This window comes from Stegostoma tigrinum, chromosome 26 (genome assembly GCF_030684315.1).
Source record: "Stegostoma tigrinum isolate sSteTig4 chromosome 26, sSteTig4.hap1, whole genome shotgun sequence".
Lineage (NCBI taxonomy): Eukaryota > Metazoa > Chordata > Chondrichthyes > Orectolobiformes > Stegostomatidae > Stegostoma > Stegostoma tigrinum.
The window spans coordinates 44,734,275-44,751,143 of NC_081379.1; the positions used below are offsets into that span (position 1 = coordinate 44,734,275).

Sequence of the window (16,869 nt, forward strand, 5' to 3'; positions counted from 1 at the left end):
GCGAAGTGATGCATTTTGGAAGGTCGAACTTAAATGCTGAATATAGGATTAAAGGCAGGATTCTTGGCAGTGTGGAGGAACAGCGGGATCTTGGTGTTCAAGTGCATAGCTCCCTCAAAGTTGCCACCCAAGTGGATAAGGTTGTTAAGAAAGCATATGGTGTTTTGGCTTTCATTAACAGGGGGATCGAGTTTAAGAGCCGCGAGGTTTTGCTGCAGCTCTACAAAACCCTGGTGAGACCACACTTGGAATATTGTGTCCAGTTCTGGTCGCCCTATTATAGGAAAGATGTGGAGGCTTTGGAGAGGGTGCAAAGGAGATTTACCAGGATGCTGCCTGGACTGAAGGGCTTGTCTTACGAGGAGAGGTTGACTGAGCTCGGACTTTTCTCTCTGGAGAGGAGGAGGAAGAGAGGTGACCTGATCGAGGTGTACAAGGTAACGAGTGGCAGGGATAGAGTCGATAGCCAGAGACTTTTCCCCACGGCAGGATTGACTGCCACGAGGGGTCATAGTTTTAAGGTGTTAGGAGGAAGGTATAGAGGAGACGTCAGAGGGAGGTTCTTCACCCAGAGAGTTATGAGCGCATGGAATACTTTGCCAGTGGTAGTCGTGGAAGCAGAGTCATTAGTGATATTTAAGCGACTGCTGGACATGCACATGGACAGCAGTGAATTGAGGGGAATGTAGGTTAGGTTATTTTATATTTGGATTAGGATTAATCCACGGCACAACATCGTGGGCCGAAGGGCCTGTACTGTGCTGTACTTTTCTATGTTCTATAGTCCTAAATGTTTATAATCTTGTGTGTAGTATCAGACACCCTAAAAATCGAGCGTCCTAGATGTCTCCACTTCCATTGACATGGCACTACAGGCTGTGCAAGGAAGAGCTTGTTTGCTCCTTGAGCAGTAGTGCAAATAAGGTTCCAGAAGGGACTCTCTTTCCCTCTGACTGTGATACATACCTCACACTCGAATCGTCTGCGCTTCGCACAAGATTCAGAAGTTCGGTAAACAGCGGGTCCACCTTGGTGTGAATAATGATCAGATTCCCAAGAGCCTCTGCTGCTTTCAATCGGACAGAACGATTTGTGTCAGACAGCGCCTTTGTGAAAGTAGTTTGTAATTGTGGAAGGAAGGGCTTCAGGGCAATTCCCACCTACACAGCAAAACAGAAAAGCAAGTGTGACAATTAAATGAAAGCTGGAAGATATACTCCATTTGGCATATTTACAATGACTATTTGACTATAATGTATATTGTTCAAAGAAACTTTACAATGCTTCGATACTATCAATATATGAAACGAAAAATGCACCCTGCAGAACAAGATCATGGAGGAACTAAAGACACTACAAGACACTGAGGCTACTATTTTTAATCCACATGTTTTACCAGAGGGTAGTGGGGGATCACGAACTTATTCCCTGACAGTGGAGGAGACAGAAATCATCATTTCATTTAAAACAAAAGATACTTAGGCATGCATTTTAAGTGCCATAACCTACAGGATTACATACCAAGAACTGAAAAGTGACATTTGACTGGATCTCCCTGTGTCAGCTGGCATGGGGCACAACCTGCAAGGTGACTATGAAAGTGGGGTGTCCATTAATAAAGGCAGCGCCTTTCAGTCAGTGTACCCCAGAGACCAGAGTTGACTCTTCTGAAATTACAGCTCACCACCTCATTTGGCATCCTGTATCCCATTTTGAGAAGCTCTGCTTACACCATGTGCTTGTATCATGTACTGAAATATGTGCAATCTTGAGCGTCTTTTGGAAATCCAAGTACACCACATCTGTAGGTTCCCCTTTATCCACATTGTTTGTTACTTCTTCAAAAAAACTAGTAAGTTAAACATGAAGTCGCTTTCATAAAAACTCATTGCCTCTGCTGGATCATATGATTTTCTAAGTATTCTCCGAAATCTGCTTCCCTATAACAATGGTTAGGCTAACATCATTAGTTTTCTGCTTTCTGCCTGCCTGTTCTCTTGGCTCTGCAACTTACAGCTTAAAGAACCTGTTCCAAATACATTCATTGCCCTCATTTTCCAGAGGACCTCTGCCAATCTGATTCATCCAATCTTCATGTGGATTAAAGTTACCTGTGATTATTGCAATATCTTCTTCAAAACTATTTATTTCTTCCTGTGTACTGTGACCTATGATGTAATACTGTTAGGGGGTTATTCCCAAAAGGAATGTTTACCTGTCCTGTTTCTTCTCTTTTTTTTCCACTAACTAACACTTTCTCAAATTCCACTTTATTATGCCCTGAAAAATGTTCTAGCCTGTCATATAACTAGGATTGTTGAGAAATATTTATCCCTTCTGCCCAACTATTTAGTTTAATGTGAGAAAAGATGTAATAGTAATGAGATAAAACAGCAGAGTAATGATTGGGAAATGATAGCTGGAGTATGGCAGGTAAGGCCAAAGACCATAAACTGAAGCATGCACCAGCAGATAAGGTCAGAGCCTGCAGAAGTACTACCATGACAGAGTTAAAGACTGGGTATTTTAACGTGTCAAGCATTCATAGCAAAATGGAAGAACTGTTAACAGAGGTCAAATATGTAAGACCTGATAACATTACAGAGATATGGCTACAGACAGACAAAGGATGGGACCAAAATATTGAAGGCTATTTGACACTGAGAAGATGGGAGGCCAGTAGAAGGTGGTTACTGAGAGAGTGAGCTAATTAAAAGAATACAATACCTTAAAAAAGGGGTGGCTGGTCAGAGTGTAGTCACTATGCAAACACAAGATGTAAACTTTTTTTAATGCTCTAATGTCAAATCTATTAATTTATTTGACAGGAATATTTGTGGTTGTACAATAAGTTTATATTAAAAAGGTGGACAGTAGTGGAGTGGGAAGAAAGTGTAATGATCCTGAAAGATTACAGTGTGACGTGACATCATAGCTCTTCCATTCCTGAAAAATTAGATGGGAGAGTTAGGTCTTCAAGGCAAAAGCTAGAATGATTTAAGAACAGCAAGAGATAAAATGTAGACTTGCCATTAAAACAAGAATTAAATGTACTCCATGTACTTGAGCACGCTCGGGGTTTGTTTGAAAGAAGTCAAAGGCTGTTCTCTGCTGTTGTGGATTCAACAAACCAATAGTAACAAATGCAGCAATCTTTCATAGGTTAAGTTTGACAATTTAATGCAAATACATTTTGTAAGAAATATGATATAATACAGCAAATATAACCTCCATTCAAGAATAGAGACAGAAAGTACGAAACTATAGTCCTAGTAGCTTGACATCTGTTGGATGGAATGCGTTAGAATTGATCATTAAAGGAATTCTAGCTCCAAACTTAAAAAGTTTCAAAGTAGTTGGGAACAGTCAGCCTTTTCTAAGAAAGGTCTCGTTTAACCAGTTCAATGGAGTTTTTGGATGACACAGTGAAGTGAAAAGGAAATTCAGCCAACATAGATACATTTTTGGATTTCCAAAAAACCTTCAATAAAGATGCCACAGCAAAGGTTATTGCAAAACATGAAAGCTTATTGTATAGGGTAACATATTAGCATGGACAGAATAATGGCTAGCTTGCAGAATACAGGGAATATGCATATATTAGGCTTTGTTTAGTTAGCAGGATGTGATGAGCAGAGTTCCTCAAGGCTGGGGCTACAACTTTTTACAATAAATTTCAATAACTTAGATGAGGGGAGTAATGCATGGCAGCTAAATTATCAAGGCAGCTAACAGATATTATTCTTTATCAGGGGATGCACTGAACATAAAAGAATGTTGTGTTTCAGTTAAACAGGCATGGTGAGACCATTTCTCAAATACTGTGTTCAGTTTTGATTTCCTTAAGGAAGGATGTAATTGGAGGTGGTTCACCAGATAAATTCCTGAATTGGAATTTATGAGGATAGGGTCGATGGGCTGAACTTCTTTACATGACAGTCTAAATGGTTGAAGGGTTCATGACTAAAGTATAGAAGATTAGCAGATGTCTTTTTCTTATAGAGGGTTGTGCAACTTTGGGATACTCTGCCTCAAAAGAGGACAGTTGGGTAATTAAATATGCTTAAGGTTGACATAGGTAGATTTGTGTCAGGCACAGGAATAAAGGTTATCAAGGAGGGGGGTAATGTGGAATTCCAATTAGTTTTCATCTTACTGGTCTGGTTTTTTGACACGTATCCCATACATCACAAATGTCCTCTTTCATGAATGAGCTACATGTTATCTTTCTGGTCCAAGTTTGGAATTTCTCATTATCCTTGGAAAGATTCAGAAGTAACACTACTTGCCTTCTGTGACAGCTTCTTCATTTCTCATGCCATAACAATAAAATATTCTCTTTTAACGTACGGGATTAGGTCGTGGCTAAAATGGGGAGGCGTATCGCACACTGCATATTTGAGACCCTTGCTTTTACCTTGCTAAGCAGCAAACTGAGAGTCTCCAAAAGAGCCACCTTCACATTCCAGCTGAACCGGTCACCTAGGATACGGATCAGAGGTCCAGTGATGTTAACTACTGATGGTCGCAGCGCTTCTGCGGAAGTTAGCCTGATGACAAGGCCCAGGGCCTTGGCAGCCTCCTCTTTCTGCTCGGGGTTTCCTGCCAGTATACCCTCTCTCAGAACAGGTAGGATCGAAGTAACACCCTGCAACAAAACACAATGTTGATTCTAGCCAGCAAGCATTTAGTCAATACTTCAGTACTCTGGTTTATGCGCTCAGCTTATTTTAATTACATTAGCATATTTTAGATGACCAAATGCCTCCCTTGGGATTCAAACATGATACCCTGTATGGTGCCGTGAGAATGAGTGTGAAAAAAATGACAGGATTGAATACTGAGACTTAACTAATCAGGAGGAAAATCATTGTCGTGTGATTCGTGAACACTCCATCCATGAGTCCCATCTCCAGTCTCGTTCTTTCTCAATGCCCCACTCGCTGGCATTGTGTGAACAGCTCCATTTCTGGTATTAATCAACTGTCAATTCACAGGGCACTATTATCCTTAATTGATCTTCCTCTACCCTTCAGATTCCATTCCAAAATGTCAATGCAGTAACTCAATTCCTCAAATTTTGCCATTTCGTTATATCTTAAAATTTATTTCTGTGCAGTTTTCAGTGGGTCCCTGTTATTGTGCTCCTCTTCAGTGCACACCAAATATATATTGAAAAGCAAACATTTCATTTGCACTCATTATTCTGGGAGAATTACCCACAGCATGTATGGAGTTAACCAAACACACCCTATTTCCCATTCACCACTGTGACTCAATGGTCACACTATTACCTCTGTCAGATGGTCATGGGTTCCAGACTGTTACATTGAGTATTATACTGATAAATGCTGCTTTGCAAATTAGATGATATTTTGATAAATGCAAAAAATTCTAAGGTTCTATTTTGAAGAACAGCAGTGGATGGTGTTGTTTAACCCTCAATTGACTTCACTGAAACAGATCATTTTGCTCATGTGGCAGCTTGGCATGTGCAAACCAGCTGCTGCATTTCCTACATCTGTGACAATGATGACACTTTGTTGACTGTAAAACGTTTCTGGACGTCGTGAGACTTGGAGAGACGTTCTGTAAATTTTCTTTTTTTCTAATTTGCAATTATGGAATGCACTAATTTGACTCCTGAAACAAAATTATCTTACCTTCTTGGGAAGGCAGAATCCCAGCAGATGTTCCCCTTTGGCCTCAGCAGCTGCTGCACGGATATCCCTGTGCAGATCATCCACGAGTGATAACTGGCTTCCAGCATCTAATTTCTGAGAGAGCGGTGGGAAGTCACAAATCTAAAATGCTAGCCAGTAGAGTTTTTTTTTAAAATCCACAATAAAATGCCAAAGATATAGCTTCAGTAGAACTTATAAATTCTAAATTGGGTTCTTCTTCAGAGTGAACACTCCACTGGAATATTAAACAGATCCTGCAGTGCACCGAAGGTGAATGATTAATTCTCTGGTCATTGATATCCATTACAAAGATTCAATATAATACAAACAGCTAAGGACTGAGCACATGGAGACACAGTTAGTACCTTGGTTATTGCATTTAAAGCATCCCAACTCTCATTCAGGACAGTCTCATCCGTGTCATTGAGCAATCTGATCAAGCCAGACATCAGGTGCCTGACGTGGACAAAATAATCAACTTTGGTCTTAGAACAGTAAGCATTGATGATTGTAGCTGCAGCTTTGCGCATCCCAACATCTGGATTCCTTGTTGCCTCCAGCAAATCCTCCAGGATGACCCTTTGACCAACCTCATCCCCCACAGACAGAATCACTGTATGACAGTTAGCCAGCTCCTACAAGAAAGGAAAGTATCTCATTAGGAGATGACAAAAAGTTGAGAGCTGTCACAAGGCACTAAAGGAATACAACACCAATGTATCAGCCTATCTTGGAACTACATTAAGAACGAATTCATACAGAGACATTATTATTAAACTGTTTGACAATATGGGTTAAACCTGTGTATCATTAAGGGGGTTTCTTCTAAAACCTTTAGGTGGGATAATGATGTCTACACAAGAACCTTCAAGATAATTGTGTAATACAAGTGGATATCTACATAATGTAATTCCCAGAACTTTAGGTCTGTGAAAACAAGCCACGTGTTTGCTATTCGTTGACAGTGGCACTGGATGGCACCATTTGTGCTATCTTCCTATTCTCTCTCACCTCTTGCTCTTCACTGGTTCCCATCTTATTCTTCAATGCAGTCATCACAGCAGGCAGGATCACATTGAGGTGGCGAGTCAATGCATCACCTGCCACTGAAGACAAGAAAGCTAGCACCCGGGTGTTAACTGGTGGCATTATAAGCTGCAGAGAATAAGAGAAACAGATGAATGAAAAAGACACCTTTTGGTTGTGCAAGCTTCCAAACTAGTGTCCGCCTGTGCTACTAGGAATCTGAATGCCCAGAAATACAGCTCTGTGCCAGGTTTTTATTATCTGCACAAGTTTCTGGGTTAGAGTAGAGACAGGAATCTAGAATCCATAAGAGGGGTTGGGGTTGGGGTTGGGGCATCGTGAGGCCCTACAACCTTGTACAGTTTATATAAATCACTTAGATGATTAGAACTGAAGGTGTGCTGCTAAATTTGTCGATAATACAGATAGGTAGGAAAGTAAAGTTGTGATGAGAACAAAAGGATGGTACATGGATACGGACAGGATAAACGAGTGTGTAAATATCTGAAAAATTGAGTAAAATGTGGTAAAATGTGAGATTGTCAAATTTTAGCAGGAAATTTTTACTGAAAAGGTATTATTTAAACAGTGAGAGATTACAGATGCAGAGAGACCTGGTGCCCTAAATGTGAATCTTAAAAAGGCTAATGTGTAAGCATAGAAAGGAATTGGGAAAGCTAATAGCTATTATTTAATGTCAGTAGAATTAATATAAGGGAAATTATGGTTCAGCCATACAAAGCATTGGTTAGGCCAAATCCAGAGTACTGTGTGCAGTATTAATCTCCTTAGTCAAGAAAGGATGTAAAATGTACTGGTAACAATTCAGTGCAAGGTTGCTAGACTAAGACCGAGAATAAGGGGAGTTTCTTGAATGAAGAAAGGTTGGACACGCTAGGCTTATATCTGCTGGAGTTTAGAACGTTAAGAGGTGACTTGTGGAAAAAGCCAGAACTAGGATCATTGTTTAAAAACATAAGATGATAAGGAGAATATTTCTCTCACAAGGTATTCACTAATACTGGCATTATATTTCTCAGAAAGCGGGAGAATTGGTGTCCTTGAATAATTTTAAGGAAGATGGGATTCGATCCTTGTCAAGAAGTGGCTAAAATGTTTGAGTTTATCTTGGAGTGAAACAGTACAGAAGAGGCCTTTCACCCACTGAGTCTGTACCACCAACCACTTACATTAGTTCAACATTCCTGCACTAGGCCCATAGCCTTGAATGTTATAACACTTCAAGTGTTTATCCAAGTAATTGTGTCAGTAGGAATGTGCAGTAATCAGACTAGGCATTATTTCATTGAATGGTAAGACAGGATCAAGGGGTCAAGTGGCTTACTCCTGCTCCTGCTGTGAGTCTAGTTCATGTGTAACTGTTCCAGGAAGGCATCCCAGTTCCAGCAGGTTGTGTATGCAGAATAATTTTGGATACGGAACATCAGCTGGGGACAATCTGTGACTTATTCCTTTCCCAAAGTTTAACTATCAATTAGTATTTTTAAGTTAACAATGCCGTATTTTTGGTTTGTTTTTTATTTTTCTCTGATGTGTATATGTGGTAAGTTTTTTTTAATAGAAGGGTAGTTATGTTTGTACTGTCAGAAAGCTACATGATTTAATGGTCATGAGGCTATTCCCAAAATTACCCACCACTAGTCACTGATGAAACAGCTAGTATATTTCTCCCCCACTCAGGAAATTTTATTTTTCAAAAGGTCTTGTAATAGAATGTCCCTTTTGGTCATTTCTCTCACTGGATGGTTGAATACTGAGCAATGTCCAGGTTTATGTGCTGACTATGTACCTTTGGCACTAGGTAGGGAAGAACAACACGACTCTTCACTCCCATCACTTGCTTCAATCCATCCAGAGCAAAATCTGACATTTCCTCACTGTTCTGCAAAGGAAATGATAGTTAATGATCTAACCACATATACACACACAATAACTTGCATTTATATAGAACCCCAACAAGTGTGGAAACGGGCCATTCGGCCCACTGAGTCCACACCAACCATACGAAGGGCATCCCACCCAGACCCCACTCCTCCTACCCTATCCCTGAAACCCTGCATTTCCCATAGCTGACCCACCCAATCTCCATATCCCTGGGCACTGTGGGCAATTTCACATGGCCAATCCATAAAATTTGAGCACCTTTGGACTGTTGGAGGAAACCTGAGCACCCGGGAGGAAACCCACACATACAGGGGGAGAATGTACAAACTCCACCTAGACAGTCATCTGACTGAACACAGGTCCCTAGCACTGAGGCAGCAATGCTAGTCACTGAGCCACTATGCTATTAACATTGTAAAACTCTCCAAGGCAAGTCACAGCATTTTTAAATAAAATCTGACAGCAAGCAATATGGAAAAACGTTCTCCATTGTTTTATCAAAAAGCTAGGTTATTTGGAGTGTACGAAAGCAGATGAGATTTGGCAAACCCAACCAGTCAAAATGAATTCTAATATATAGGTTAAATGTAAGGCTCAGAACCCCATCACAACATTTTCGCAGTCACAAAATTTGTCCCAATCTGGTCACTTTAAAACAAGAAGTCAATGTGACATGGGGATACTTGGAATCTAGTTTGAGATTTTAAAAATTCTAATCTAACCTCGCCTCCTCCAAACACTCACAAGCTGATCCAGCAGGAATGGCAGAATATCATCTAATGCCTGGTATCCAATTGTTGAGTGAAGCTGTTCAAAAGTCTTGGATGCAGCCTCTCGAACTTCTTCAAGAGGGTCGCAGAGGGCCTTTCGCACTGTGGGAACGAGGGACTCGGAGAAGACAAGCACCTAGCGTCAGAGGCAGAAACAGTCCGAATCACCATGAATTAAATAATTAAATCAGAGCTACAGTTACTTGTGAAACGAGAGAGGATTAACACCACATTTGTCTAGCCACAACGTGCACATGAAATACTGCACACACTCAACTCCATCTCTTGCCAACAATTTGCTTGAAATCATACAGCTCTCTGCATTCATCTCTTCAATTTGCTTGTACTGCATGCACCTGCTAATAGAAAACCACTTAAACTAGCACTTCTATTGAAGCTATAATAGCATTCTTTACCATAGCCTACATATTTCCTTAAATATATTAAGTAATTATTATATGCTTACCTACTTGCACCAACAAAAAGGTTCTTAGACACAGTGGTAGTGTCCCTACCTTTGAGCCAGGTGGCCCAGGATCACATCCCAGCTACTCTGGAGGTGAGAAAGTTGACTAGGAAATACCTACATCAACAAAAACAACTGTATCTGTGCAGCCAAAGCATTACAAGGAACATTGCACTAATATTGAGGTATTAGGATAGATAACTTTGGTCAAGTCCAAAGTTGATTTAACGAGTGTCTTAAAAGGAGTAATAGAGGTAGAATAGCTTAGGGAGGAATTAGAGTCAGTGGTAACTTTGATGACAGAATGATTAAAACTGAGAGTATACCACAGGCCAGAATTTTATGCTGTTTAACCAGGTTAATGAATAGTTAAATGGATTAGCATCATAACCATTCAAATGTATAGTCAACACTTGAGTAGAGATGATGACCAAACTGGAGGAAGGATCAGGGTGAAAGACAGCAATGGTTTTACTTGGGACAATGGCAAAGGCGGTGGTGATGGTGTGATATTAGCAGGTGTCCTGCTCATGTGTTAAATATATGACTTTACATGACTGCTCCCACCTACTTCAGAAAATTCACCCTTTACCTTCAAAGTCAACACTATTTTGGTAGCCTGAAAGCTCTTGGACAAATGGTAGGGACACCATATGACTACTAAAATTAAATATAATGAACTACTTACAGCGTCTTTGCTGGTTGACTTCATGATCTCACTGAGACCAATACAGACACCTTGTCTCTCATCACTCTTCTCTGATTTTAGCCCTGCTTCCAGGATTGGAATGATCTCTGGCAAAATCTTTTCTCCAAGTTTCCGTACAAGATCACCCAGTGTCCTTGCTGCAATCTACAAGGAGAAAGTTAATCACATGTAGGTAGGAAATCCTATTTGGTCTCAGATTGACAAAATTTTGAGTTTTAAAACTGAATTTGCTTTTCAGAACAGTTGAATGTCCCTGTACAAACCATGGTGTACAGAGTACAAAGTGGCACATGTAAAGGCTACACCAGACAATTAACTGACCCTTGGTTTGTCATGTGCTTCTGGAATAATTCGATATGCCAATGAGTTGTGTAGTGGGACAGTGCATTAATCCAAATCATCTAACTGGCTCACAGCTCTGACAGGCAATTATTATACGACACTTTACAATTTAGGACCTTTATGATTGTTCAGATTCCACTATCAACCTTAAACCTGCTCCAATTATGGATATATGGTGTAGGTATGTCAAGTGTAGCACATAACATGGAGCAAATCAGGAGCCATTTTAGTCACAGATAGAAATTCTGAATAGCATTAGAGAATCACAGAAGGAACTGAAAATAAACTCAGCAAGTTTCGCAGCAGTGGAGAGAGACACATTGTAAAATGTTTCAGACTGACAAGCTTCCATCAGAACTGGGAAAAATTGTAGAGCAGCCGAGGATAGTTTGCACGATGAGTTGGCTCACAAAACTCACAATTTTATTTATTCAACATTTTAGTTGTTGAAGGAGCTGCATAAGCAAATGCACATCATATTTAAACAACTTTTTAAAACCAGACAGGATCAACCATGTAACACAGAAATAACCATACCACTATATAGCTACAGATTACTCAGAGCAGGACCAATGACTCTTAACTTATTGAGGTGCTTAAGTTTGGAATGAGATTGTCACTCTGAAATGAGTAATAACTAAAAGGTTAGCAATCAACCTTATATTGCTGTGATACAAGAGCATGACAGCTGTTCATGGTGATTCATTTGTGTACTTGCTCATGTTTGCTTGCTGCACGGTGGCACATTTGCATTTATCCATTTTTTAACATCTTGCATCAACGTGACATTTTCACTCAACATCTGTTATAATTCTGCAATATTCCTCATGCCAAAAATACAGCATGGATGCAATCTGGAGGAGAGTGTCACTGACAGATTGAGGAGTAGAGAAGCCAACTGGTGACCACAGCTAGTGACAATAGTATCACCTAACAACTCACCTATCACCCTTGAATTTTGTGGCTTTTCAATTAGTCGTGGTCTTTTTCTTCATAAAGCTCCCCACAACCCCTCCACCAAATGCTTACTAGACTGCCTGGATGGCACTCATTTGGGCACCGAATGCAAAAGACAAAATTCCATTTCAACTTCTTGACTGATGTTGAATTTTGAGAAATGCGAAGTCTGGTTCTTTCTCCCTTGTTCCACTTCTAGTTTCAGAGAACTAAACCACAAACAGCCAAATTATTCATCTGTAAGCTCTGACATTAGGTACTGCAGAAAATTGTTTGGTTATGGGAACAGGGATGGAGAAGCTTGTGTGGAACTTGATCCTGCCCTTGCCCAATGAGTCTAAACATGTACTTATTGACAGAAGTCAATAGATAGGGAGCAGGAACCACAATCTTGGTCCATTTTTCCACCCAATCTGCTCAAAGGCTAATCATGTCATCTCTATGTCATGATTAAAAACAGCTTATTTGTCACAAAGAAAGAATTGAACAGTACCCAAATGGACCACAGTTCAGATATTTAGTGGATTAACTCAGTGAGCCCCAGGAACAGCCTTACACTTCATCAGTCAATCTCAGCTATATTGTTACCAGGTGGTCAGTTTCCAGGCAGGAACCTGGCTCGACAGTTAAAATCAAAACAATATGATCTAAATGGTCTTTTATTGAAATATAAGCATGCAATGTTGCATATATTACTTTAACGATTAAAGAGAAACAAAAGAAAAAAGATTAAACGAAACTAACCATTCTACTCATAATACAAATTGAAAGATGTTTAAACATTCCTAAACATATCTTTAAAGATAAAACAGAAACAAAACAGCTTTTGCATAGTGCCAAAATCACATCTCTGGTGCAGTACTCAAAACACTGCTCATATAACGATTGCACCAGAGTCTCTGTATCTAACATCTCAGTCGAGTTCAATCACTTTTGACATCAATTTTTAGATTGGAACTGCAGATAGCTTCTTCCTGGAGCTATCAGACACCTGCTTAAATGCACTCAGCTTTAAGAAACCTATTGAGTTTTATGGCAACATTTCTGCTCCGGGACTAACATCAACTCTTCACTCTAAAGGTAACTTAGTTCACTATATATCCTTCCCTTCCCAGGAGTACAGGTCTATACAGTCATTCTATTCCAAGGACTTCAAAGGACTGCTCTACTCAAAGTAAAAATTCAAACCTAAATGTCTCTCTGAGCTTCTGGTGCTTCTCTTAAGCTTGAAAAAACAACACAAACCATGAGGCCCCATCATTTATTTTACTGAATTGCAAATCAAGCTAAAATAAACAAACATCCATCAGTTGTGCACAAAACCCATTCACCCTAAAGCCAGGCCTCAGAAACTGTTTTGAAGAAAATCATCATGGCTTCAGAAATAATTAGAAGTTAATTATAAACTTCAGACACACCAAAGAACTCACCAATTTTGACTTATAAACTCAGAAACCCGAATTTACAATTCAAACAATATGACATAAATTCCACACTTTACATCACAATGTAATTGTGAAATTGAAACCTGTTTTGGATATTTATAATATTTGGAGAGCTCACGTATTTGTTATTCATTAAATCTTTACTGCTTGTTCAAAGAGACTCAAGATGCCTCTAAGCCACCAGTAAAAGTCTGAATATCTACAGTACAGGTCCCAACTTATACAGATTGTTTGTTTGGACTTAAATTCCAATAGCTTCAAAATAGCCTTTCCTGACTTAAGTTTTAAATATTTGTACAGTGCAAACACATTGTAATGTAAATACATCCTGCTTTCTCTCTTTTATTAATTTAGTTAGTTAAATATTAGTTAATTTAGTCCAACGTCCTACTGATCTGCAAAGATTCCGTGGATAACTAATATTTTCTCAATGAGAAACAATGCACTTGATAATTATCCTGAAAGCAAGAAGTTCATTAATGTGGCTTCATGTTACATGAGTCAGATATTTTCTGATAGATTTGACTTAGGCTAATTTTTCAAACAAACAAAATCAAATTTATTTGAAAGAAGTCGAAGTTTGACTCATGTTTATTGCGTTTCAGCTTTATCATGCATGAAGTTTGTGATTAGTGCTTCATTGTTTGAGTCAGAATTGGATCAGTGTTAAGTCTGGTTTCATGCCAGGATTAATCCTTTCTGTCCAGTTCACGCTTGTGTTCGGACTCGGTTGCAGTGCAGTGGGCATGGCAATAACAGCAGAGAGCCATGAGCCATCTTTTTTATGCAGAACTGCAGCTGAGGATACAAGTGGTTTATGTGAATAAGACATTAGAAGGAATTATTCTATTTAATTTTAATGAATTTAAAATGTAATGCTATAATTTCATGCTGTGGCTATTCTAAACTTTTTGTGTATGTCAAAATGCTGCTCTGCAAACTAATTTGACAACAGTTAAAGATTCTAACTTACCGTCCTCTTGTCAGCACAGGTACTTGCCAAGAAACCCAGTAATAAAGTGAAGAGTGTTGGCAGGATTTCTCGCAGTGTTCGTGGTGTGTTTGACACAACAATCTTCCATACGTGTAGCGAAGCTTGACGCACCACCAGCTGGGTGTCAGAGCGACCCATGTAGAGACCAGCCAGCACACGATTTCGCCTCTCAAGCCCAAGTGCACCAATAATAGCCTGAAAGTTATGATCACCAGGTTAGATTCTATCAATAAAAATCCAAAAACAGAGTTTATAGCACAGGAAGAGGTCATTCTGCCCATTTGGGGTGCAGCGTTTGTGTTTCATTTTAGCCTTCTCTCATCTAGCTTTATCTACGGTCATGAGCATATTTTTCTAGTGTCCCTCATATACTTATTTTGGCTCCTCTTAAATACTTGCATGCTATATGCTTCAATTACTCCATCATTTCCACATCTCTTTGGGTAAAGGAATTTCTCCTGAAATTTTTATTAGATCAATTAGAAGCAAATCTTATAGTTGATTGAAAACAGAAAGTGCTAGAGAAACTCAGCAGGTCTGGCAGCATTTGTGGAGAGAGAAATACAGTTAATGTTTCAAGTTAGTTATGACTTCTTCAGAACATATCAGACTCAAAGTGTTAGCTTGGTTTTTCTGTCTATGGATGCTGCCAGACTTGCCGAGCATCTCCAGCATTTTCTTTTAAACTATAGTTGTGGATCCTACTTTTGAATTCCCACAAACAGAAACATACTTGCTAAGTTTACCATATCAAATCCCTCCATATCTCTAACACTCTCAACCGGGTGATGCCTCAGCCTTTAGTTTTCTACGGAAAGGAGCATCAGCCTGTTCACACTTTGTAGAGATAGGTTTACTTCTTTATAACATTGAAAGCACAGTTACATAAAATGTAATGTTGATAACATGTGAACAAGTTTGGTAAGTCAACAAGATGCTTAGAAGCAGGTCCTAATGTTCAATCACGCCAAAGGCCTAGGATATGTTAAATGGATCAAAACCAAAAACTTGCAAGGACTGACACTGTAAGGTCTGTAAAATGGAGGTTCATATTCTGAGCCATGCTGATTTATGTCCAATCACATTAATAGATGATGTTGGACATTTAACAATCTGCATGCCCCATTCAGTAGCTGTGCCAATTTCTAGACCTCACCTTATTGGACTGGGCAGTGCCAAAGTTGTCATCTTCTGAGGCAGTCTCTGTTGTCATTTTACCAGTCACTCCTGAAACATGGAAAAGCAAGTCTCCCAGCAGTTGGACTGAACTGAACCTAAAATTCAAACCATTAAAGGATAAAACATCTTACATTAGCCTGTTTTGTCCTGACTTTTTATTAAGTGCAATTCAGTCTCAAATGATCTCACAAATAAATTTGTTGGTGTAACAAGGAAATGGTGGAGTTGAAGAGGAAAACTGGAGCCAAACACATGGGCTTTCCACAGGGTTTACAAGGCCCTGTTCCAAAAACAACCTGTCAACACTGTTAAAGCGGGAAGAGACAGGTGATGCACTAGGAAACACAACAAAAATTGTACACAATCCAAATCGGACATTATCACGGTGTTGGAACAGAGGGAGTTTTGTACGTCTCAGATGGAATATATTCAGTGATTGAAAAGAACTATACCAAAAGTTTAACATATTTCCTTATAGTATAAATGGCAGTATGGAACAGGTGCTGCATTGAATCTCAACACTGAATATACAGCTCCAAAATGCTTGTGTTCTTCATTCACAGCTGTCCTCCAGGGCATGCGCATGGAGATGGGAGACAGTCAGACTTGGAGTTTATTCCAGCAACAATATTTCACTATTCTACAGAAGGGTTGATAGCAGTGCTTAATTTCTCTCATTATCCAGTTTACTTGAAGGGTAGCCAAAATGATGTACTAATAACCTGCCATCTTTCTTCCAAGGCAACTTCTGTAAGCAATCCCCCCCATTCCTATTTTCTGAAGAGCAAGATTTATTTAACTGTTGTCAAATTGATTTCAAAAGCATTGCATGATTTGTATACTGTATTGAGACTTCTGGTACCACTGTTTGAATGCAGCTGGGTGAAAATCTCTTCTCCTTGCTATGTAGAAGGATAGCAAAGTAAGTAAAGAAGAATGTGACAGTTTTGACTTACCAGCCAAAGCACAAATTAAAGATGGTAACAGTTACTGTTTGGTTTTAATAGGCTTACGCCAATGCTAGAATACCAAAGTAACTGCAGCACTTTACAACAGGTGATATTAAGTCCCATTAGGTACACTGAGCCATACCTATCAATCTGACAGCCCACCGATATCACACAACACAATGGGTCTGATCAACTCACATTCAGATACAAAATAAGCAGAGATTCCCCCCGGTTTTGTTAACATGAAAACACCCAATTGGAAAAGGGTCTAGGCCAGAAACATCAGCCTTCCTCCTCCTCTGATGCTGCTTGGCCGGCTGTATACATCCAACTCTACACCTTGTGATCCCAATGGAGCACGTTCACCTTATAAAAGCCTGCTACAGAAACCTGTGTGAGCAATTCTTAAGTGGTCAGCTCAACTCTTCTTTTTCCTTTTCCC

General features: G+C 39.5%; 1 protein-coding gene across 1 annotated transcript in view; it reads right to left on the reverse strand.

The window, feature by feature from the left end:
- The window catches only part of gcn1 (GCN1 activator of EIF2AK4), a 131,639-nt gene that overhangs the window by 13,438 nt on the left and 101,332 nt on the right, over nt 1-16,869 (reverse strand). The window contains exons 43-52 of the mRNA XM_048555900.2: nt 15,455-15,572; nt 14,278-14,493; nt 10,540-10,704; nt 9,360-9,521; nt 8,521-8,613; nt 6,696-6,839; nt 6,050-6,319; nt 5,664-5,777; nt 4,418-4,648; nt 967-1,160 (exon numbers count right to left, since the gene is read on the reverse strand). Of these exons, the coding sequence (XP_048411857.2) occupies nt 967-1,160; nt 4,418-4,648; nt 5,664-5,777; nt 6,050-6,319; nt 6,696-6,839; nt 8,521-8,613; nt 9,360-9,521; nt 10,540-10,704; nt 14,278-14,493; nt 15,455-15,572 (1,707 nt within the window). The remainder of the gene's footprint in view (nt 1-966; nt 1,161-4,417; nt 4,649-5,663; nt 5,778-6,049; nt 6,320-6,695; nt 6,840-8,520; nt 8,614-9,359; nt 9,522-10,539; nt 10,705-14,277; nt 14,494-15,454; nt 15,573-16,869) is intronic.